General features: G+C 46.0%; 1 protein-coding gene across 1 annotated transcript in view; it reads left to right on the top strand.

Annotated features, from left to right (window-relative positions):
- The window catches only part of ATP13A4 (ATPase 13A4), a 185,717-nt gene that overhangs the window by 157,757 nt on the left and 2,787 nt on the right, over nt 1–25,173 (top strand). Inside the window, exons 22-29 of the mRNA XM_075340497.1 lie at nt 5,570–5,612; nt 5,702–5,811; nt 9,820–9,916; nt 12,943–13,015; nt 13,344–13,518; nt 14,830–14,996; nt 20,030–20,118; nt 20,766–20,846. Coding sequence (XP_075196612.1) covers nt 5,570–5,612; nt 5,702–5,811; nt 9,820–9,916; nt 12,943–13,015; nt 13,344–13,518; nt 14,830–14,996; nt 20,030–20,118; nt 20,766–20,846 — 835 coding nt within the window. The remainder of the gene's footprint in view (nt 1–5,569; nt 5,613–5,701; nt 5,812–9,819; nt 9,917–12,942; nt 13,016–13,343; nt 13,519–14,829; nt 14,997–20,029; nt 20,119–20,765; nt 20,847–25,173) is intronic.

Genomic DNA, 25,173 nt, shown 5'->3' with positions numbered 1-25,173 from the left:
AGCGGATTGGCCGCTGGCCTCGCCATGGCCTCGCCCCCCGCACGGATTGGTCGCTCGCCTTGGCTCCCCCCCCCCACGGATTGGCCGGCCGCTCGCACAGGCTCCGCCCCCACACGGATTGGCCTCTCACCCCAGCACCCTGCACATATTGGCAACTCGGCCACGCCCCTCCCCCCTCACGCAATGCATACTCGCTCTGGCCCCGCCCCCGCACGCATCCCTCGAACTGACACGGAGACACGACTCCCAGGTGAGTACTGTACCCCCGGGAGCCCACACCAGCATACGCCGCCAACCCAGCCGACACAAACCCTCGCATTGCTGGGGTTTGCCGCCGTATGCTGGTGTTGGCTCCCATGCGAGTGGTGGATGGGATGCGCTGGTAACCATGGTAGCATAGTTACCAGCGCATCAAGGTCCTGCAGCGGCGGAACATCCACATGCACACACATAACAGACACACACACACACATCAGATCACACTCACTCTCACACACACCTCACACACATCGCATCCACACATTCACAGCATCCGGCGATATCGCTTGCTTCTCGGACGCGATACTGTGCTGCAGTGAGCTTCCAGGACCTGCCGGAGGATCACATGGCCAGAAGCATGTGGTGTCTCCGGATGTTGTGAGTGTGAGCGCGTATGTGCAATATCGTCAGTGTGTGTGTGAGTGTATGCGATCGGGTGTGTGTGAGTGTATGCGATCGGGTGTGTGTGAGTGTATGCGATCGGGTGTGTGTGAGTGTATGCGATCGGGTGTGTGTGAGTGTATGCGATCAGGTGGGTGTGTGTGTGTATGAGTGTATGCGATCGGATCTGTGAGTGTCGGCAGAGGAGCACGGCGTGCTGGAGGAGGCTGGGAGGAGAGAGGCTGACCCTGGGGAAGGCTGGGAGGGGGAGGCTGATGCTGGGGGAGGCTGATGTTGGGGGAGGCTGGGAGGGTGTAGGCTGATGCTGGGGGAGGCTGATGCTGGGGGAGGCTGGGAGGAGAGAGGCTGATGCTGGGGGAGGCTGATGCTGGGGGTGGCTGGGATGAGAGAGGCTGATGCTGGGGGAGGCTGATGCTGGGGGAGGCTGGAAGGAGAGAGGCTGATGCTGGGGGAGGCTGATGTTGGGGGAGGCTGGGAGGGTGTAGGCTGATGCTGGGGGAGGCTGATGCTGGGGGAGGCTGGGAGGAGGGAGGCTGATGCTGGGGGAGGCTGATGCTGGGGGTGGCTGGGATGAGAGGGGCTGATGCTGGGGGAGGCTGGGAGGGGGAGGCTGATGCTAGGGGAGGCTGGGAGGAGAGAGGCTGATGCTGGAGGAGGCTGGGAGGAGAGAGGCTGATGCTGGGGGAGGCTGGGAGGAGAGAGGCTGATGCTGGGGGAGGCTGGGAGGCGGAGGCTGATGCTGGGGGAGGCTGGGAGGCGGAGGCTGATGCTGGGGGAGGCTGATGCTGGGGGAGGCTGGAAGGAGAGAGGCTGATGCTGGGGGAGGCTGAAGCTGAGGGAGGCTGGGAGGGGGAGGCTGATGCTGGGGGAGGCTGGGAGGAGGGAGGCTGATGCTGGGGGAGGCTGGAAGGAGAGAGGCTGATGCTGGGGGAGGCTGATGCTGAGGGAGGCTGGGAGGTGGAGGCTGATGCTGGGGAAGGCTCGGAAGAGGGAGGCTGGGAGGAGAGAGGCTGATCCTGGGGAAGGCTGGGAGGAGGGAGGCTGGGAGGAGAGAGGCTGATGCTGGGGGAGGCTGATGCTGGGGGAGGCTGGAACGAGAGAGGCTGATGCTGGGGGAGGCTGATGCTGGGGGAGGCTGGGAGGAGAGAGAATGATGCTGGGGGAGGCTGGGAGGGGGGAGGCTGAGAGAAGAGAGGCTGATGCTGGGGGAGGCTGAGGCTGGGAGGAGAGAGGCTGATGCTGGGGACAGAGAGGCTGATGCTGGGAGGAGAGAGGCTGATGCTGGGAGGAGAGAGGCTGATGCTGGGGGCAGAGAGGCTGATGCTGGTGCAGCATGGGGGATGGAGCACGATGGGGGGTGCGCAGCATGGGGGATGGAGCACGATGGGGAGTGCGCAGCATGGGGGATGGAGCACGTTTGGGAGTGCGCAGCATGGCGGATGGAGCACGTTTGGGAGTGCGCAGCATGGCGGATGGAGCACGTTTGGGAGTGCGCAGCATGGCGGATGAAGCACGATGGGGGGTGCGCAGCATGGGGGATAGAGCACGATGGGAGGTGCACGCCTCCCCCCAACACACACACACACACAACACACCACACACACACTGGGAACCACAAACACCGCCCTACACAGACACCCACACACACAGACAACGCTGCACACACACAACACCCAACACACAAACACCGCGGCATACATAAATATACGCACATACCATGCAACACACACACATTGCCCAAAACATACCTCCCCCCAAAACACACCACACCCACACAAACCGCGCAACACACACACACACAACGCTACAGACACACAGCGCTCCACAAACAACGCAACACACATACAACACCGCTCTCACCCCCCGCCACACCCAGACAACACCCAGAACATGTACAGCGCCCTACACAAACACTTGGTAACTACACACAACAACATCTATATATATATATATATATAAAACAAAAATCATACATTAACTACACAATACGTAAATTCTAGAATACCCGATGCGTAGAATCGGGCCACCTTCTAGTATATATATATATATATATATATATATATATATATATATATATATATATATATGTATGTACACATACACACACGCATGCACACACTGAATAGATACATAAACACACAATCCCCATATACTACATCACTACACCCGCCACATACTGCACCTGTAATATACATCACTACTACATCCCTATACACTACACCTGTAATAAACTACACCTCTATATACTATACCACTATATACTACATCACTACACCCCTATATACACCTGTATTATACTACACCACTACACCCCTATATACACCTGTATTATACTACACCACTACACCCCTATATACACCTGTATTATACTACACCCCTATTTACACCTGGATTATACTACACGACTATGTACTACACCTGTATTATACTACACCACTACACCCCTATTATACTACACCACTATATACTACACCCCCCCATATACTACACCTGTAAAACTACATTCCCATATACTACACCACTACACCCCAAATATTTGTCCACAGTTACCCCCCGCCCCCCATTGTCCCCGCAGTTTACTAGTAACCACGCACCTCTCCCTTCTTACTGTCCCTCCTCAGGTACCTCCGTACGAGCCCTCCGCTGAGCTGCTTCTCTTTTACATGCCCTGGCTGTGCCGATGCTGTATTCCTAGGAGCCCCCACCGCTGCTTCTCTCCGTACGGGCCCCGGCTGTTGCAGCTTCTTCTCCTGCTGAGCGGGAACTTTTCAAATGACACACGCGCGCCATACTGACAACATCAGGGCGCGCGTGTGTCACAGAGAAAGGTGTCGGGTAGGGAACAGAGGAGAGATTCCTGCGTTCCGCTGCCTACACTGTGCGGAGCTGCAGGATAGCTCCCTGCCCGGAATGCTGCTTGTGATGAGGGCAATCTGACGAGGGACCTCCCCGGAGCCTAGAGCTCCATCAACAGGTCAGATTGCCCTCATCACCGACCGGCGACCAAGGACGCCCTGAACTAGGCGGGCCGGTCACAGAGAGTAGGCGGGCCGGATGTGGCCCACGGGCCGCCCCTTGCCCAGGTCTGATATAGTAGTTCAGCACCATTCTCGATTTCAATTCCTGGTGGTTTGGTTTCATCAGGAGATAATTGTTGTTATAGATATTAAAATCTTGATAAAATTACTCCACTTGACATATTTAAAGGGTTTGTCTGGTGCTTTATTTTGATGTCCTATCCTTAGGTCATCATTATCAGATCAGTGGGGGTGTGACACCCAGCACCACCACCGATCAGCTTTTTTTGATGGCAGACGGAAGTGATCCGTTGAAGAGCACAGCTCAGTCAATTGTATTGTGGCAGCAGCCAGGTACTGCATATCCACACCTATTCACTGTACACCTTACAGAGCTTTGTAATTTTCACCAATCACTTCTGGCTGGTACTAAAAACAGCTGATTGGGGGTGTGCTGGATGTCACATCCCCACCAATGAACGAGGTATAGGCCATCAATATAAAGTAACGGACAATCCCTTTAAGTGTGTGTGTCTGTGTGTGTGTATATATTGTATATTTTATATACACTATCCACTAAAAGTTACTGATATTTGGCTTTCAGGTGAAATTTATGGAAAACATAGAATTCACTCTACAATGATATTTTATCATAAAAGTAAGGCATGTCAGTAGAAGCATACAATGGTGGTTTCTTTATCGCAAACAATTTATTGAAGTAAACGCCAACAACAGTGCTGAGTATACCACCTCAAAACAAAGTCACTGTCTCAATAACTCGTGACATCAATGCCTCATGCTGTTAACAAGTTGAGTTATTGTATGCAGAGACATGGCATCACACTCTTCTTGAAGGGTGGCAAGTCATTGAGGTTCTGGGGTACAGAGTTACGAGCCTCTACACGGTGACTCAGCACCAAAACCAATTTTTTTCACAAACTTCTGATTTTTCTTTTCACTACTTAAATTAAAAGAAAACTATATGTTTGGTATCTATGTACTCATACTGACTTGGATAATTATACTGCCAGGTCAGTTTTAGCATATAGCGAATACGGCAAATAGAAAAACCCCAAAACAATCGAGAAATCCCACTTTTTTTTGTTATTTCACCACACTTGGGAGTTTTTTTTCCCCATTTTTCAGTACACTATATGGTAAAATTTAAGAGTAAGTGCCCACAATCAGGACCTGCTGCTTCCTGGACGTGGCGGGTCTTGACCTGCAGGACCACGGGTCTGCTTTGCAGGAGGCCGCAGCTGCTCGTGCACACAATCAGGGTTTGAGGTGCTGCAGTCTCTCTCTTCTGTTCTCCCTACGGAGTATGTTTGTGACTCCGCAGCAAACAACTGACATGTCGCACCGCAGGTCAGTGTTTGCTGTGGAAAAAGCAAGCACAGTGAGCATAGGATAGCTATAAATCCCATCCCCTTTGGTTATACTGTACAATGCAGCGTTTTGGATGCAGCGAAAACACACTACATCCAAAATGCAGCAAACACTGATCGTGTGCACGTACCCTAAAGGTTTCATTCAAAAGTACAACTCATCCCACAAAACAACAAGCCAACACTGCTGTATTGATGGAAAATAAAAATGGTATGGAAGAAGGGAAGGAAGAGACGAAAGCGCAAAAACGGAAAATGACCATGGCGAGGAGGGGTTAAGTAGCCCAAGACCAATGCCACCCAGTAAATAAAACTGTGGTGTTTGGCTCCATTCACTGCTTATATCCAGCAGCTGATAAGTAAGGGTGACAAGTTTGTGAACCCCTTCCCAATCTGCTCTTGATGACCAATGTTAAAGATCAATATCTTAAGCCTGGAAAACTTCTTTAAGGTGCTTTAGATTGTGAATTGTAATAAAATGTATTTTTTTTATTTCATTTCTAGGTATTACGTTGGAATGTGCGGTGATGGCGCAAATGACTGTGGTGTAAGATTTTTGCTATTTGTGTCTTCCTTTGTCATTGTTTGCTTTTAATTCATATATTTTAATACAAAATTTAATGACATTCATTTCAGGCACTAAAAATGGCTCATGTTGGAATTTCGTTGTCTGAGCAAGAAGCTTCAGTGGCTTCACCATTCACATCACACACTCCAAATATTGAATGTGTCCCAAGACTATTAAAGTGAGTTCTTCCTTCAAAGTCTTTTTTTTTACCCTTGTATTGCACATGTGGATTAAATAATACCATAATAAAGTATGCAAATAATGCCATAATACCTTGGCCATAATATTAATAAACAGGTATGCAAAGGAAGCACTGCTTTATGATGGATGCCCTATCAATTTACAATTCCTTTGTTAAAAAAGAAGTAACATTTGTACTGAGCAAAACATGTTGTGAAGACCTGAGGTTGTGGGTTGTATTAATCACCTAGTCAGGTTAACAATGCAATTTTTATTTCTTCCATCCATGGTCTTACAACAACTTCGGGTAGATGGTCAAAATTATATATCCCAATCCACGAGGTCCCAAACCAAGCCAGTAGTTCCGCTTCACTTGTACCAGGTCATACTGTCTCCCAACTTTTGGTTGGCCCACAGCTTTTGTATCACCCGCTGGTATAGTCTGTAGTTCCTGCATATGCTTCTCCAGACGAAGGATGCCATGTCTGTAGCTTGTGTATTTAATCAGCAACAACAGCCCTTAAGGTCCAGTCATACTAAGCAACTTACCAGCGATCCCAACAACGATAGGGATCGCTGGTAAGTTGCTAGGAGGTTGCTGGTGAGATGTCACACTGCGACGCTCCAGCGATCCCACCAGCAACCTGACCTGGCAGGGATCGCTGGAGCGTCGCTACACGAGTTGCTGGTGAGCTCACCAGCAACCAGTGACCAGCCCCCAGCGCCGCGTGGAAGATGCTGCGCTTGGTAACTAAGGTAAATATCGGGTAACCAACCCGATATTTACCTTGGTTACCAGCGCACGGAGCTACACGTGCAGAGAGCAGGGAGCAGCGCACACTGAGCGCTGGCTCCCTGCTCTCCTACTTACAGCACACATCGGGTTAATTACCCGATGTGTGCTGCAGCTACACGTGCACAGAGCAGGGAGCAGCGCACACTGAGCGCTGGCTCCCTGCTCTCCTACTTACAGCACACATCGGGTTAATTAGCCGATGTGTGCTGCAGCTAAATGTGCACAGAGCAGGGAGCAGCGCACAATGCTTAGTGCTGGCTCCCTACTCTCCTAGCTACAGCACACATTGGGTTAATTAGCTGATGTGTCCTGCAGCTACATGTGCACAGAGCAGGAGCCGGCACTGACAGTGAGAGCAGCGGAGGCTGGTAACAAAGGTAAATATCGGGTATCCAAGGACAGGGCTTCTTGGTTACCCGATGTTTACATTGGTTACCAGCCTCCGCAGAAGCCGGCTCCTGCTGCCTGCACATTTAGTTGTTGCTGTCACACACAGCGATCTGTGCTTCACAGCGGGACAGCAACAACTAAAAAATGGCCCAGGACATTCAGCAACAACCAACGACCTCACAGCAGGGGCCAGGTTGTTGCTGGATGTCACACACAGCAACATCGCTAGCAACGTCACAAAAGTTGTTCGTTAGCAGCGATGTTGCTAGCGATGTTGCTTAGTGTGACGGGGCCTTTATTCTCTTCCCGAGGATGGATATCACGACCATAGCGTGTGTATCTAGCTCAAATCTCCTCTATTTTCCATTCATGGGCACTAGGACTTGGTTGCAGCAACAGATCCTCGCCCCTCCACCTCACAGCACCAACTCCCTCACTAACCAAACATATGGCTTAAGGTCCAGTCACACTAAGCAACTTACCAGCGATCCCAACAACGATAGGGATCGCTGGTAAGTTGCTAGGAGGTTGCTGGTGAGATGTCACACTGCGACGCTCCAGCGATCCCACCAGCAACCTGACCTGGCAGGGATCGCTGGAGCATCGCTACACGAGTTGCTGGTGAGCTCACCAGCAACCAGTGACCAGCCCCCAGCGCCGCGTGGAAGATGCTGCGCTTGGTAACTAAGGTAAATATCGGGTAACCAACCCGATATTTACCTTGGTTACCAGCGCACGGAGCTACACGTGCAGAGAGCAGGGAGCAGCGCACACTGAGCGCTGGCTCCCTGCTCTCCTAGTTACAGCACACATCGGGTTAATTAGCCGATGTGTGCTGCAGCTACACATGCACAGAGCAGGGAGCAGCGCACACTGCTTAGCGCTGGCTCCCTGCACTCCTAGTTACAGCACACATCGGGTTAATTACCCGATGTGTGCTGCAGCTAAATGTGCACAGAGCAGGAGCCGGCACTGACAGTGAGAGCGGCGGAGGCTGGTAACAAAGGTAAATATCGGGTAACCAAGGACAGGGCTTCTTGGTTACCCGATGTTTACATTGGTTACCAGGCTCCGCAGAAGCCGGCTCCTGCTGCCTGCACATTTAGTTGTTGCTGTCTCGCTGTCACACACAGCGATCTGTGCTTTACAGCGGGACAGCAACAACTAAAAAATGGCCCAGGACATTCAGCAACAACCAACGACCTCACAGCAGGGGCCAGGTTGTTGCTGGATGTCACACACAGCAACATCGCTAGCAACGTCACAAAAGTTGTTCGTTAGCAGCGATGTTGCTAGCGATGTTGCTTAGTGTGACGGGGCCTTTATTGTTCTACTTATCCTGGGATTAGCACACTGGTGGGGCAGAAGTAGTCATCACACCCACCCCATTAGACATTTTCTACATGTAGCTCAAAGTAAGAAGGTTCCAGAAGCCCAGTCTCCAGCTCTGTCTGCAGGATTGAGAATTAGAGAAGCCCACTGCAAAGATGAACAAAAGACTCACAACCTCCCACCAAATGCAGGATAATGAATCCTACTGCAGGCCTGAATACATTAGAGCCCATGGAGGCCAACTAGGTTGACACACTGGGAGTTTAAAGACCCATAAATAATTAACACCATTATATTATAGTAAATACAGAAACTGTTTTATATTTAATTAAATTTTGCATTTTTGCCCATAATTAAATTGGGTCAGGTGTAGGCTCTGATGTCTGTTTTCCTTCCCTCTTTGGGCTTTTTACTGGTGTCCCCACTTCTATCCTGTCTCTCTTTTTTGGAATTATGTGCTTGATATGGTTGGATTATTGTATAAACTGCATTTATATTCAATTTTAATATAATAAACTGTTTTTTATATTTTTTGTAGTAATAAAATTTAATTAAATATAAAACAGTTTCTGTATTTACTATAATATAATGGTGTTAATTATTTATGGGTCTTTAAACTCCCAGAAGGGTTGAGTTATGGTTACTAGTGTCTTATGTGGGAGTGACCCGATGAATAAAGAATGAGGTCCTGTTTCTGCCCTATCTTTGTGGCTAGTAGGTTGACACACTGTTACAACCCCTAACTACTTCAGATTGTGTATCTTAAACTGACTAGCAAGCAATCCCCAATAAAACCCAAGAATGAGATCAAAGTAACTGGCACTCCGTGCTGCAAAAAGTCTGCTCTACGTCCATTGGTCCAATAGTCTATAGTCTATGGCCAGCTACTTAAGGCCCAGTCACACACAACGACTTACCAATGATCCCAACAACGATACAACCTGATAAGGATCGCTGGGAGGTCGCTGGTGAGATGTCACACAGTCAGATCTTACCAACGACGCAGTAACGATACAGGTCGCAGTAGCGACCTGTATAATGATCTCGGCGGTCATTGGGACCCTGTCTCACAGCATCAAACACAGCGATGCATCCTGCCCAGCAGGACATCGCCTTTGAAGAAAATGGTCCGGACCATTTGGCAACGACTAGAGAACTCACAGCAGGGGCCTGATCACTGGTGGGTGTCACACATAACGAGATCACTGGCGAGATCATTTCTGCGTCACAGAAACTGTGACTCAGCAACGATCTCGTTAGCGATCTCGTTGTGTGTGACGGGGCCTTTATACATGTTATTTCCAAGTTAGAATTGCCTCTGACCTGCAGAATGTGTGTTTAGAGAAAACACTGTCTTTCTGAAGTTTGGAAAATTGTTGTTCCTGTCCACATTTTTCACAATGCAGATGGCTTTTCTACTGATGCATTTTCTGAGAAAAGTAAATGTTTCCTTAAATTTTGCTGATTTGTTATTTTCTTCTCCTGCAGGGAAGGAAGAGCTGCTCTGATTACCTCCTTCTGTGTGTTCAAGTACATGGCACTTTATAGCATGATCCAGTATATTGGTGTGCTGCTACTTTACTGGGTATGATTACTAACTGATTGGGTGACATTTCCTCTGTACATAATGTAAAGACACGCATTCATGAGAAGCAGTGTACTCTAGAAAAACATTGTAAAGGACTAATTCAGTGTTATTTATATGCCTGTGAGCAGTTAGCTCAGGTTAGGAGACCCAGCGGTCAGGCTGGATAATCTGATGCTGACATAAAAAAAAAAAACTTCAATGTGGTTAAATCAGCAGATTATATTGTGTACCTTACTAATTTAGTTTGGTTAGAAAAACTTTTCAAATCTGCAGATAAAAGTTCTGGTCCATTTTCCAGCCTGTGCTTTACGCGGAGTAGTTCTTGATTCAGCACATCATCAGTGTAAAGGGCTCATATCATTTGCTAAGCCAAACTCCTTAGTCATAGCCAATGCTATGTAGAGATAGGGAATGAGCTATCTATTGAAATAAACAGTCATCAGCCTCCTTCAAACGTATTATTGTCACAGAGAAGGGAACTGAACCTTTCCTCTGTATCCGTGCTGACAGTGGGACGTTGGGGCACATTTTATTGCTAAAGTATACTAATAATTAGAGATAAGCTAACCTGAGGTTCGGTGTTTGCATCAGGCCAAAAACACACTTCCGCATAAAAAACGTATGTGTGACACGGTCCATTTTTCGGGTCCGTGTTCCGTTTTTTTTGGCCGTTTCTCCGGTACATATGACATCCGTGTGATGGCGTATGCTATCCATGTGTGCATGTGGAATGTCCGTGTGTGCGTGTGGAATGTTGGTGTATGTGTACGTGAAATGTCCGTGTGAAATGTCCGTGTGTGTGGTAAAATGTCGTTTGATACCGCTAATCCCCTGAGTGACTGAAGTGAGCAGCGCACTTAGCGCTCAGGTTACCCGCGGCTAGCTTGATCCTCCACCCGAGACCGCAACTCACCTGTGACTTCATCACTGTCACTCGGGCTCAGCTGATCGCGCTACTCACCTCAGTTGCTGCGTGGACAGTGTTCTTTTGCAGCTCATGTCACCTTCATGTAGCAGAGCTGGAAGTGACGTGGGACCTCCGTGGATTACGCCGGACATGGATGGGTATTTGAGGCATAATAAATTGGTGAATGAGGGAATTTGTTATTATTTTTTATTTCAAATAAAGGATTTTTCACTGTGTGTTTATTTACTTTAACTTGCAGGTTAATCATTGGGGGTGTCTCATAGACGCCTGAAATGATTAATCTTGGACTTATTGGCAGCTATGGGCTGCCAATAACTCCTTATTACCCCGATTGCCAACGCACCAGGGCAAATCGGGAAGAGCCGGGTAGAGTCCCAGAACTGTCGCATCTATTGTATGCGGCAATTCCGGGCGGCTGCTGGCTGATATTGTTAGGCTGGGGGGGCTCCCCATAACATGGGGCTCCCCATCCTGAGAATACCAGCCTTCAGCCGTATGGCTTCATCTTGGCTGGTATCAAAATTGGGGGGGACCGCACGCCGTTTTTTTTAATTAATTATTTATTTATTTCACTGCACAGCATATAACCGCCCACCGGCGGCTGTGTTTGGGTGCAGTGAGACAGCGGTCACTCAACGTGGGGGCGTGTGTAACTGCAACTAATCATAGGCACCTGTGGGCGGGGGAAGCAGGGAATACCAGATTAATTAATGAGTGGCCGGCATTTTCAAATGAATTGAAGCAGCTGTTCCTCGCCGCGCTGGTGATTGGTAAGTATGAGCCGGGGGAAGAAAAAGACCGAGCGCCAATGTAAGTATGACTGAGAACAGCAGAAAAAAAGGTAAGTAGACTGACTTTAATAAAAAAAAAAATAGATCGCTCGTTTAAAAACGCACGCGGACGAAACGTGCTGAACACGGACATGCTCCGTGCGCCGTTCATGCAGGCACGGACCCATTGACTTTAGCGGATCCGTGCCTGCGTGCTGACCGCCAAAAACGGATATGTTGTCCGTGCGGGAAAATGCAACACACACGTACTTATCACACGGACACACGTTCCGTGTGATTTTACGCGTGTGTGCCATCACCCATAGAATAACATGGGTCTCCAAGTCTCCGTGTCTCTGGTACATGCAAAAACGTACCAAACACGTACTGGAGGCACGGATGTATGTTGCGGGCCTCAGACAGAGTTTGGGTTTGGAGATCGGGCGCCCTATGTATGCACACCACTTGTGTGAGCAGTGTGCTTGGGTACACTCAGTGCTCTGCCCAATGTGAGCTGCTTGTAGTGTTTGATCGGCTCGCACTGGGGATAACAACAGCATGATCAGATATAGTGTGTGCTAAGGAAAAAACCTGGAAAACTCCTGCCCCAGAAGGGATCTGTTTATGGTTGGCTGTATGTGGGCAGAGACCCAAACTGTCCAATTAATGACTTCCATTAGGGTTCAGGTTAAGTCCAGTTCCCAAACCGAACTTTATCTAAGGCCTTGTGCGCACTAGAAATTGACTTTTTCTTAAGGAAAATCTGGACCCTGTGAGAGAAACCGCACCAAAACGGCAACAAAATCCGCATGCAGTTTTTCCACGGTTTGGTGCGGATTTGCCGCGGTTTTTCTACAGGTTGGTCCCTGCGGAGTTTTACCATTATGTATGGCAAAAACCACAGGTACCTGCGGAAAAGAAGTGACATGCACATTAATTCCGCAACGGAAATTCCGCAAGCAAATCCGCAGGTATAAAAAAACGCTGTGTGCGAACAGCATTTTTTATACCCATAGGTTTTACTGGGGAATGTCTGCAGAAATGTTAGACACATTTTCTGCAGCAAATCCGAGGTAAATCCGCGGTAAATCCGCAGCGTGTGCACATAGCCTAATGCCTGGCTGAATTCGCCGAACCGAACTGAAAGCATTGAGGCTCATACACGATGGAAGAATTTCTTGCTATACAATCCCTTCAACTCCACCTCCTATCTGTTTAATAATGGCTTTAAATCAAACTCAGTACTACATAATACTACATCTCAAATGGTTGTAACCTTGGAATACTGTTTAATTAAATGTGTTTGTTTGTTTTAAACCAAACAGGAAAGACAGTCTTATGCAAATTACCAATTCCTCTTCCAAGACTTGGCAATAACTACAGTCATCAGTGTAACAAGTAAGTGATTTTTGTATAATTTCCTATTCTTTTTATCATTACATTCATACTCCGTATTCTGCACTTGTGTAGATTGTGCAGTAGTCTGAATAGTTCATTGTATACTGTTATCAATTTAGCAGTATTCATATAATCTAATTCTAATTTAAATGTTGCCATTTTTTTTCTTTAGGCTTCTTTCCCATACAATATTTTAGCACTTTTTAGTGTAAAAAAAACATGCGTCTCAAGCTTTTTTTTATGTTTTCATGTGTTTTTTTTAAGATGTTTTATCTTTGTTCCCATTTCTTCATGTGTTACGCTTTGATATTTTATTTTGTTTTTCCAGTGAGCTTGAATCATGCCCATCCAAAACTGTCTCCCTATAGACCACCAGCCCAACTGATTTCTCCTCCTCTGTTACTCTCAGTAATATTTAACATTATCCTCACCCTCATCTTACAAATATGTGGCTTTTTGATTGTGAAAGATCAGATATGGTATAATTCAACTAACATCTATAGGTAAGAAAAAGATGTCAATTAATTTCCTAAATTTTTCCTAAATGTAAAGACATATAAATTGTTTTTCATTTAATGTCTACCAATGTATAGTCTTAGGGGTACTTTGCACGCTGCGACATCACTAGCCAATGCTTGCGATGCCGAGCGCGATAGTACCTGCCCCCGTCGCACATGCGATATCTTGTGAAAGCTGCCGTAGTGAACAGTATCTCTACGGCAGCTTCACACACACTTACCTGCCCTGCGACGTCGCTCTGGCCGGTGACCCACCTCCTTCCTAAGGGGGCGGGTCGTGCGGTGTCACAGCAACGTCACACGGCAGGCGGCCAATAGAAGCGGAGGGGCGGAGATGAGCGGGACGTAAACATCCCACCCACCTCCTTTCTTCCGCATAGCCGGTGGAGGCAGGTAAGGAGATGTTCCTCGCTCCTGCGGCTTCACATACAGCGATGTGTGCTGCCGCAGGAACAAGGAACAACATCGTATCTCCTATTTGTGCGACATTATGAAAATGTCCGACGCTACACAGATCACCGATTTACGATGCTTTTGCAATCGTTTATCGGCGCATCTAGGCTTTACACATTGTGACGTCATTACTGGCACCGGATGTGCGTCACTTTTGATTTGACCCCGACGATATCGCAGTAGCGATGTCGCAGCGTGCAAAGTACCCCTTAGAGGTCCCCATATTCCTAAATTTGCTGTCTCATTCAGCTAATAACTATTCCTTTGGACTCTGCAATACACGGCAATGCTCATCTAAGTTGAATATACCCATATTGTCTATTGAGAGGGTAGAGGAAGGCTGGGTATACATGTCCAAGTACAGATCACCATGCATGGACTGACCTATCGTCTCCTAATCTAAACTTGCCAGTCTCATACTACAAAATATGGACGTGGCCTTAGCCAGAGCTGGACGGAAATAAGATTCAAACCACGGGATCATTCTCAATCTTATATAATGGGAGAGATTTGAGACCATCATACACTTCGATTGGTTAGTTTGTTGCCACTGAAATTTCAGCAGGTGCAGCCTATTATCATCCAATGTGTGTGGGACCAGTTTAAAGAATCTATGGTAAATTTCCACTAAAGCCAAACCGGAAGCTGCCTTTATAAGCTAAATAAACAGAAGGTTATCCTGTTGGAATTTTATGTGCCATTATAATAGACTTTGGGGGAGATGATCCTTTGTTCTGTTGAAACTTAATTTTTTGAGAATTATCTGTCATGTCTTTCTATACATATTTATTTTATTATTCCACTTTAGTAAAAAAAAAACAACATTTTTTTTGTCTACAACAGTGCCTGCAATCCATCGACTGGAAGTCACTTAAATGAGACTATAGCAAAGACGGAGTACCAGAGTTATGAAAACACAACTGTTTGGTTGTTGGCAACTATAAACTGTTTAATTGTCGCTTTTGTATTCTCCAAAGGGAGGCCATTCAGGCAACCTCTCTATACCAATTGTAAGTAAGAAAAAAATAATTTAGATGGAGTTATAATAGAACTGCGTACAATTAATTAAACAGTGAAAAATATATATATTAGCGTTTCTCAAACTGTGAGGCTGGTTTCGCCAGTGAGGCGTACCCTACTTGTTAGTGAGGTGCAGCCAGGGAGGCAGCTCATATAAGTAATAATATGCTGCACAATCCTCTCTATGGCTGTAGCAGGCTCAGGTTTAGCAACATATTTGAGTCATTTTGAATCAAATGAAAATGTAGTTTATTATTTTAAAATGGCCGTCCACTTCAGATTAAGGCCAATATATAATTTTGGTCTGTTTGATGAGACTCCAGTAGAAATTTTTGAAAGCCCTGGTATGCAATTAAAGTTATCTCATAAAATGCAAATAATATAAAACGGTTCTTATTTGAAACATTTAGAGCTAGATAGATATAATTGATTGATTGAGATCTGTCTAAAGCAGGCTTTACTCGCTACGATATTTTAAACGATATGTCGTCGGGGTCACGTCGTAAGTGATGCATATCCGGCATTGTATGACATATCGTAGCGTGTGACAGCTACGAATGACTGTGAACGAGCAAAAATACTCACCTTATCGTTGCTCGTTGACACGTCACTCATTTTCTATAAATCGCATGTCCTTCTCTGCGCCAGTTGTTCATCGTTCCCGGGGCAGCACACATCGCTCCGTGTGACACCTCGGGAACGATGAACACAGCTTACCTGCGTCCCACTGGCAATGCAGAAGGAAGGAGGTGGGCGGGATGTTTAAGTCCCGCTCATCTCCACCCCTCCACTACTATTGGCCGGCCGCTGTGTGATGTTGTGGTCACGCCAAACATCCCTTTCCCTTCAGGAACAAGATGTTCGCCGCCCACTGCGAGGTCGTTTGGAAGGTAAGTACGTGTGATGGGGGTTTACAACTTTGTGCAACACGGGCAACAAATTGCCCATATTGTACAAACGATGGGGGCGGGTGCGATCTCAAAAACGATCGCACGAGAAATTGAAGCATGTAAAGCACCCTTAAGGCCCCCCTCACACATCCATGTTTCCGGTATGTGTTATATCCGTTTTCACATGTACCGGAGACATGGGCACAAGTAGACACATTAAAATCAATGGGTTTCCGCACACGTGTGTGTTTTCACATGGACCGTGTGTCTGTGTGGAGCATATGTGTGTCTGTGTGCTCCACACGTAGACATATCAGGTTTTTTCCGGCAGCACGGGTGTCACATGAACTGCACGGATGTTATTCATGTGAAAGGACTGTGACACATACTGGAGAAAACCACGTTTCTGTGAAATAAAATGAATTTCTATACTCACCTTCTCCAGCACTGCTGTTTTCGCCTCTGCTGTCACTTGCTTCCAACCCCCGCTCATTATGCTCATCGCATATGCACAGCACAGAGGACCGGAAGCAGCAGCCGCCAAGGAGTCAGCAGAGACGGAGACTGCAGAGCGGAGGACATCAGTACCACGGACAGCAGCGCCAGGGACAGGTGAGCAGAAATTTCCTGTTCTCCGTGTGATATCATGGATAGCACATGGAGAACATTCATGTGCCAAAATCACGGCATACAGAGGGCCATACGCATCTTTTACACGTCCGTGCAAAACGTACAAGTTTTTCAGGGACATGTGAAAGAGGCCTAAAATGCACAAGTCTTGCAGATAAGATTTTTCTCTAGAAACTTTGATTATAATCATAAGATAGACACTCATATTGCACACTATTGGCTCAGTGATTCTTGCTATGTATTCCTGTTACTGTTGTAATCAATAGTTATTTTGCATGACAGATGGAGTGTGTATGAATTTACTGCTGATTTTCTGTTTTTCATTTTAAGGAAGACAATCTGCATTGTTACAAATTACAGCAAAGTAAATGAGATTTTTTTCCCGTGCAGGAATTGACTTGCAATGTATTTTTCCACTCATGTCAATTTCTATTGCAAATTGATTACGTTTTTATTGCAGAAATTTCCCCATGAACAGGAATCTGTCAGCAGAATCTCACCCCTGATATGCACATGTAGCTCTCTTAAAGACAAATTCAGTGATACCTTTTCATGGCCAGTCTGTTTCTCCTGAGAAAACAATGTATTCATACATAAATGAGGCTAAACAGCTATTGTAGATCTGAAGCCTCTGTCACCCCAGCTCTATTACTCACTCAGCAGCATCTCCTCCTGCTTGACTGACAGCCTCTGTGATATGTGATTTCAGGCAGGAGGAGATGGCACTGGGCGGCAATAAGGCCCGTTTGACAAGTCAGTGAAAAACACAGACGTTCTTCACTGATGTGTAAAACATGCACATGTCCCTCCGTGTTCCGTGATTCATGGCACACGTGGGTTGTTCATGTGCAATCCGTGATACGTGATTCATTATTCGTGATTGCACATGGACGTATGCTCACCTGTCCCGTTCCCGCTCTCCATGGTGCTGAAGTCTCCAGCTCTGAAGCGCCCAGCCACCGCTCTCTGCAGCTACTTCCAGTTCGGCTTACTGGAGTCATGAATATTCATGAGCCGGCCAGGAAGCTGCAGAGAGCACAGGCTGCACAGAGCGTCGCTGGAAAGGTGATTTGAAAATGTTTATTATTTTTAATGTCCGTGTTTTTCTGGTACGTGTTTCACAGATCACACCACTGCGTGGTCCGTAGGACATCAGTGATGCCAGAAAAAAACAGACTTGTCTCCGTGCGGCAATCATGGACAAACGTGTACACCGCACGGAGACACGGTCAGTGAAAAATCACTGATGTGTGCGCAGACCCATTCATTATAATGGATCTGCGTATGTCAGTGATTCTGGTAGGCATAAAAGAAAGCACAAACGTACCAGAATCACTGACGTCTGAAACGGGCCTTAGGCTGAAGTGATCTACCATGGTCTTTCGGCCTCATTTGCATAGCAATTCAAACACTCATTTCTGAGTAATGGGTGAACGGGCAGACCATGTAAAGGTATTGCTGGACCTGTCTTTGAAAGACTTACATGCACATATATATAGTTTGGGAGTTGAAATCCTGTTGACATTACTTTTAAGTTCAATTGGGAAGTCAAAATCCACAATAAAGGAGCAAAAATTCAAGATAACAATAAAAAAAAAAATCAAAAAAAAAATCCTTCTGTTGCTATATTTTAAAGTTCTAGCAAGGTTTTTATATGCCTCCTGTGGTGATGTTTCATCCTAGGTGCAGCAGATTATCTTAAAGGGAACCTGTCAGGTCCAAAATGCACCCAGAACCACGAGCAGCTCTGAGTGTATATTAGTAATCCCTGCCTAGCCGTCCCTGTATACTAGCCTAGATAAAGAGATATTAGAAAAAGTATTTACAATGATCTTTTATTGTATACTAATGAGCGAGGGGACTAGGCCCAAGGGCATTACTTCCTAGCTAGTCGGCCCGATTAGCATGTTCGTAAGCCCCTGTGGGTGTGCTAACATGCTAATGAATGAGGATGATCTCACTCACCTCTCCGTCGCCATCGCTGCCCGACTCTGGTTTTCGGCTCAGTGTGCATGACCATGGTGTTTTGGTCATACGCACTATGAGGCTGGGTGTACGCGCCCTGGCTTTAAACTGAAGTCGTGCGCATGACCGAACCTCCGGGGTCATCCGCACTGAGCCGAAATCCAGTGTCGGGTAGCGATGGCGGCGGAGACGTGAGTGAGATCATCCTCTGATGTTTCATATTCATTAGCATGTTAGCATGCCCACATGGGGCCCACAGGGGCGTACTAACATGCTAATGGGGCCGACTAGCAAGGTAAGCAACGCCCTTGGGACTCGTCCATTCGCTCATTAGCATACGATACAAGATCTTTAGAAATACTGTTTCTAAAGATCTCTTTATCTATGCTAGTGTATACAGGGACGGTTACGCAATAATTAGCAATATGCACTGAGAACTGCTCGTGGTTCTGGGTGCATAATGGACCTGACCGATTTTGTTTAAGATATTCAGCAAAACACAAAATGTTAGTCCAGAACAAGAAAAAAAAATTACACCTTTTGAGAACTTTCAGGTCCTAACAAGACTTCTATGCTGGCCTTGGGGGATCCTGGCCATCTCTGGTGACATTTCATGCCTTGTGAGCACTACAGCAAGGCGGGCTTTGCACGCTGCGACATCGGTAACAATGTGTTACCGATGCTGCAGCGATTGTCCCGCCCCCGTCGCACGTGCAATATCTAGTGAAAGCTGCCGTAGCGATTATTATCGCTATGGCAGTTTCACACGCACATACCTGCCGTGCGACGTCCCTCTGGCCGGCGACCCGCCTCCTTCCTAAGGGGGCGGGTCGTGCGGCGTCACAGCGACGTCACACGGCAGGCGGCCAATTGAAGTGGAGGGGCGGAGATGAGCAGGATGTAAACATCCCGCCCACCTCCGTCCTTCTCATTGCAGCCGGCGGCAGGTAAGGTGAAGTTCCTCGCTCCTGCGGCTTCATACACAGCGATGTGTGCTGCCGCAGGAGCGAGGAACAACATCGCACCTGTCGCTGCACCGACATTATGGAAATGTCGGACGCTGCAGCGATGATACGATAACGACGCTTTTGCGCTCGTTCATCATATCATCTAGGATTTACACACTACGACATCGCAAGTGACGCCGGATGTGCGTCACTTTCGATTTGACCCCACCGACATTGCACCTGCGATGTCGTAGTGTACAAAGCCGCCCCAAGTCACATGGGGTGAAACCTCACAGCAGGCGGCTGGAATGCACCAAAACTGGCATATAAACCCTTACCAGGTAATGCTTTTTTTTTCTTACAGAGATTTTGCTGTAGTTGGCTAGGAAGTCACCATTTGGTTTACCTCTGCCACTTGGATTCCCCAGTAGATACTTGTAAATTTGCTGTGACTAGTTACCACAGCAAATCTGCAACTTTGAACATACCCCAAATGTGATTAAAATTGTATTTTGTAATCCTTGCATAAAATATATTTAATTATGAAATAATTGGTGATTTTTTGATTTTTTTCTCTTTTTTTTCCCCCAGATATTTTTGTTATTGTGATTGTAATCCAGTTTGCAGTTTGTCTTTTTCTACTATTTGCAAATATTTCTAAGTTATATATTGCTATGGAAGTAAGTACTATAATTTTCCCTCTATAAATCACTTGTAAGGCCACATCTGAAATATGGGATCCAGTTTGGGGCTCCATATTTTAAAAAGGACATTCAGAAGTTAGAGTCAGTTTAAAGGCGAGCAACTGGATTATTGCAAGGAATGGAAGGCCTCCCATATGATGACAGGTTGGAAAAGTTAGGCTCATCTAGTTCAGAAATAAAGATACCTGGTCCAGAGGACCAGGGGGCATTCATTACATGTGGGGGAAAGATGATTCCGGCAGTTAAATAAAAAAGGGTTCTTTACAGTTAGAGCAGTCAGACCGTGGAATGCCCTACCACAAGAACTAACAATGGCAGACACTATATTGGCATTTAAAAAAGGGCCTTATGCTGTTCTCACAACAAAGGACATTGTGAGTTATAAATACCTTAGTGATAGACAATGTATAACTGGTGGAAAAAGTTTAACCTTGATGGGCCTGTGTTTTTATTCTAACCTATGGAACCAGAATGTTTCACTTCTAAGCCCTTGTTTTCCTGTACATTTCTTGCTTCCTGCTCTAACTCAGGGTCACCTGCCGTTCCACATTCTTTAGTTGCTTACGTATCATTATAATCTATTTGTGATGAATGGAATGTCACTTTTTTTCTTTTTCTTGTAGCTTGTATGTACCCCCCTCCTGTGGAGAGGATCTATAATAATTATGCTGCTTATTATATTAGCACTTTCATATGTTTCTGAGGTAAGTAACAAGCTAAGCCATAACTTGAAAGTTCATTATTTAGATATGGCATCTTTGAAAAAATACTCTGATATTTAAAGAACAAATGTCTGCTGTTTTTCTTATAAACAAATAGTTATTCTCAATAAATTATTATACTGACTATCATTTCTAGTTGTCTTTTCTCATGGATTCCTGCTGTGAAGTAAGGAATAAATTGACTGTTACCATCCGATCTTGGTAAACGGGAGTGTCCATACACACGCTGACACTGTCCAATCAGTGCTGTCAAAATGTAGGGAAACACCCATTTGACAAAATGAAATGTCAATACCCATTTGTCTATTTATATAATTCTAAGAGAAGTGATAGAAGAACAGCAAAATGCAGAGTTCTTAAATAAAAAAAGGACTGGGCACTGTTCTTGTATAGGGAATATACGGCTATCAGCAATATAGTTAAACAGGTAAATTTAAACAAGCAAAATAATGCATCATGTTACTACAGCATTGCTCTGATCAGCGAAAATGCAGTGTTCCTGTGAGTGCCGGCGCTTTGTCCTAACCTAACCACTAGATGGCAACATTTCTTATCATAAAATACATTTTAAATAGGGATGATCGAATACCCTATTATTCGCTTCACCGAATATCCGACGAATACCTTGCAGCTATTTGAGTATTCGTGAATATTTGACCCCCAATGCAAGTCTATGGTAAACCAGAATAATTTCATGTTGGACCTGTCTGTGACCTGTGGTGACTCAGGAAAAGGCTGAAATTGATGGGAAAAGGCAGAAACAGTATGGGCACAGCCTGTCGAAGGTGCCTCACTGCATTTCTGCCCACTCCCCATTCATCCAAGATGACAGGACGCATACTACCGCGCCACGCGCATTCACCCTCTTCCTCTGATTTCTGTCGCATGTGCCATGACACATGCAATAGAAAACTCCTCCCTGGGTCCAGCTAATTCACCCCCTTTACCTCCCCCGGTGTTTTCCGGTGTTCCCCCGGTGTTTTTACCTTTCGCACCATTTATGCCCCGCGTCCCTCCTCCTTCACAATACACGGTAGGCGCATGCGCAGAGCACGGCTGTCAGACTCAGCTCAGCTTCCTGTATTCAGTGAGAACAGCTGTGGAGCTGCGCTGGCTGCACGGACACTGCTGCTGTGACCCGGGGAAGGTAGGTGCAGATTCTTTTCACCCACACTCCTCACATGGAGGGTCTGCGCTCCTAGAAAATGGGGGACACGTTCCTTGAGCGTGCCCCCCCATATTCTAGAAGGTCCAGAGTCGTCGTGGGACTTCCAAAATGGATTACAGGGGATTTTTTTTTCTTTACAATAAATTAGTGAAAGAGGGAATGTATTGGGGAGTGTTTTTTCAAATGTTTTTTTTTGTTGTCTATTTTTTTTTTCTCCTTTTATTACTGACAGTTGGTGATGTCGGGTATCTGATAGACGCCATGACATCACAAACTGCTGGGCTTGATGTCAGGTGACATTGCACATCTGGTATCAACCCTATTTATTACCCCATTTGCCACCGCACCAGGGCACGGGATGAGCTGGGGCGAAGCACCAGGATTGGCACATCTAATGGATGCACCACTTCTGGGTCGGCTGTGGCCTGCTATTTTTAGGCTGGGAAGGGCCAATAACTATGGACCTTCCCACCCTGAGAATACCAGACCACAGCTGTCCGCTTTACCTTGGCTGGTGAACCAATTTAAGGGGAACCCCATTTTTTTATTTATTTATTTATAAATAATTATAAAAAAGAGCCTGGGGGCCCTCCAAATTGGATCCCCAACTAAGGTAAAGCTGCCAGCTCTGGTCTACAGGCTGCAGCCATGTGCTTTACCCCAGCTGGCTATCAAAAATGGGGGGGACCCCATGTCGCTTTTTTTTTTTTTTAAATATTTTTTTTTTTTGGCTAAATACAGGGCTAGGCACCCTTTAGTGCCACGTGAAAGTCACCAAAGAGTGCTAGCTTAGAATATGCAGGGAGGTGGGACATTATTTATGTGTTTGACATCGGTCTGCCGGTCTATCCATCTATCCTTTTTATCTATCTTTCTGTCTATCTATCCATTATCTATCTATCTATCTCTCTATCCCTCTATCTATCCATTATCTATCTATCCCTCTATCTATCTCTCTAGCCCTCTATTATTATTATTATTATTATTATTATTATTTATTATTATAGCGCCATTTATTCCATGGCGCTTTACAAGTGAAAGAGGGTATACGTACAACAATCATTAACAGTACAAGACAGACTGGTATAGGAGGAGAGAGGACCCTGCCCGCGAGGGCTCACAGTCTACAGGGAATGGGTGATGGTACAATAGGTGAGGACAGAGCTGGTTGTGCAGTGGTCTACTGGACTGAGGGCTATTGTAGGTTGTAGGCTTGTTGGAAGAGGTGGGTCTTGAGGTTCCTCTTGAAGCTTTCCATGGTAGTGGAGAGTCTGATGTGCTGAGGTAGAGCGTTCCAGAGTATGGGGGATGCGCGGGAGAAATCTTGTACACGATTGTGGGAAGAGGAGATAAGAGAGAAGCAGAGAAGGAGATCTTGTGAGGATCTAAGGTTGCGTGCAGGTAGGTACCGGGAGACTAGGTCACAGATGTAGGGAGGAGACAGGTTGTGCATGGCTTTGTATGTCATGGTTAATGTTTTGAACTGGAGTCGTTGGGCGATGGGAAGCCAGTGAAGGGATTGGCAGAGTGGCAAGGCTGGGGAGTAGCGAGGGGAGAGGTGGATTAAGCGGGCTGCAGAGTTTAGGATAGATTGGAGGGGTGCAAGAGTGTTGGAAGGTAGGCCAGAGAGCAGGAGGTTGCAGTAGTCGAGGCGGGAGATGATGAGGGCATGCACTAATGTTTTTGCAGATTCTTGGTTAAGGAAAGCACGGATCCGGGAGATATTTTTGAGTTGTAATCGGCATGAGTTGAAGAGGGTTATCTATCCATTATCTATCTATCTATCTATCTATCCCGCTATCTATCCATCTATCTATGTATCCCTCTATCTATCCATCTATCTATCTATCCATCTATCTTTCTATCTAGCCATCTATCCCTCTATCTATCTTTCTATCTATCTCTCTATCCCTCAATCTATCCATTATCTATCTATCCCTCTATCTTTCTATCTATCTCTCTATCCCTCAATCTATCCATTATCTATCTATCCCTCTATCTATCTATCTATCTATCTATCTATCTATCTATCCCTCTATCTATCCATTATCTATATATCCCTCTATCCATCTATCCCTCTATCTATCTATCCATTATCTAGCTATCTATCTCTCTCTCTATCTATCTATCTATCTATCCCTCTGTCTATCTATCTATCTTTCCTTCTATCCATCCATTATCTATCTCTCTATCCCTCTATCCATTATCTATCAACTGTCTATCCATCCATTATCTATATATCTGTCTATCTATCTATCTATCTATCTATCTATCATTATCTATTCCTCTATCTATCTCTCTATCCCTCTATCCATTATCTATCTTTCTATCCCTCTATCTATCCATTATCTATCTATCCCTCTATCCATCTATTTATCTATCTATCCCTCTATCTATCCATTATCTATCTATCCCTCTATCTATCTATCTATCTATCTATCTATCCACTCAATCTATCCCTCTATCTATCTATCTATCTATCTATGTATCCCTCTATCATCTATCTATCCATTATCTATCTATCTATCTATCCCTCTATCCATTATCTATCCATCTATCTGTCTATCTATCTAGCTATCCCTGATAGATGGAGGGATGGATGGATGGAGGGATGGATGGCTAGATAATGGATAGATAGATGATATTACAGCTTTTATTTGTGATGTATGTGTTTCCCCCCCAACAGTATGTGTGATGGAGCAGTGACCCTGTGGGAGCTTGGATTTGAGTTCTCGCAGGGTCACTGCCAGTCAGTGATGTCACTCTGAGTTGTGCTTTACGGCAGCATTGAAGTTCTCACGAGCGGTAATGTGTTGACATCACTGATCGTGAGAAATGACCTGGAGTTACCTCTGCAGCATTGTTCACGGAATGAGGCTGCATTGAGCACTCGCTCACAGACGTTCCTGAATCAGTGCGGATTACGCCGGACCTAGATATTTGGGGGGTTAATAAAGTGGTGACAGGGGCTTCTTGGCCGCTGGCTTATATAGCCCCTATGACGCCGTGCGGCCAAGCCAATCATAGTAACACCACAATAAAGATGGCTGCGGCGTTACTGTGAGGGCAAGCAACATCAGATGTGTTCATTGGCTGGAAAAAGGCGCCAGGAAATCCAGAAATGAAAATTAAAGTATTGGA

This window comes from Anomaloglossus baeobatrachus, chromosome 3 (assembly GCF_048569485.1).
Source record: "Anomaloglossus baeobatrachus isolate aAnoBae1 chromosome 3, aAnoBae1.hap1, whole genome shotgun sequence".
In the NCBI taxonomy this organism is placed as follows: domain Eukaryota; kingdom Metazoa; phylum Chordata; class Amphibia; order Anura; family Aromobatidae; genus Anomaloglossus; species Anomaloglossus baeobatrachus.
This window is presented reverse-complemented; position numbering and strand designations above follow the sequence as displayed.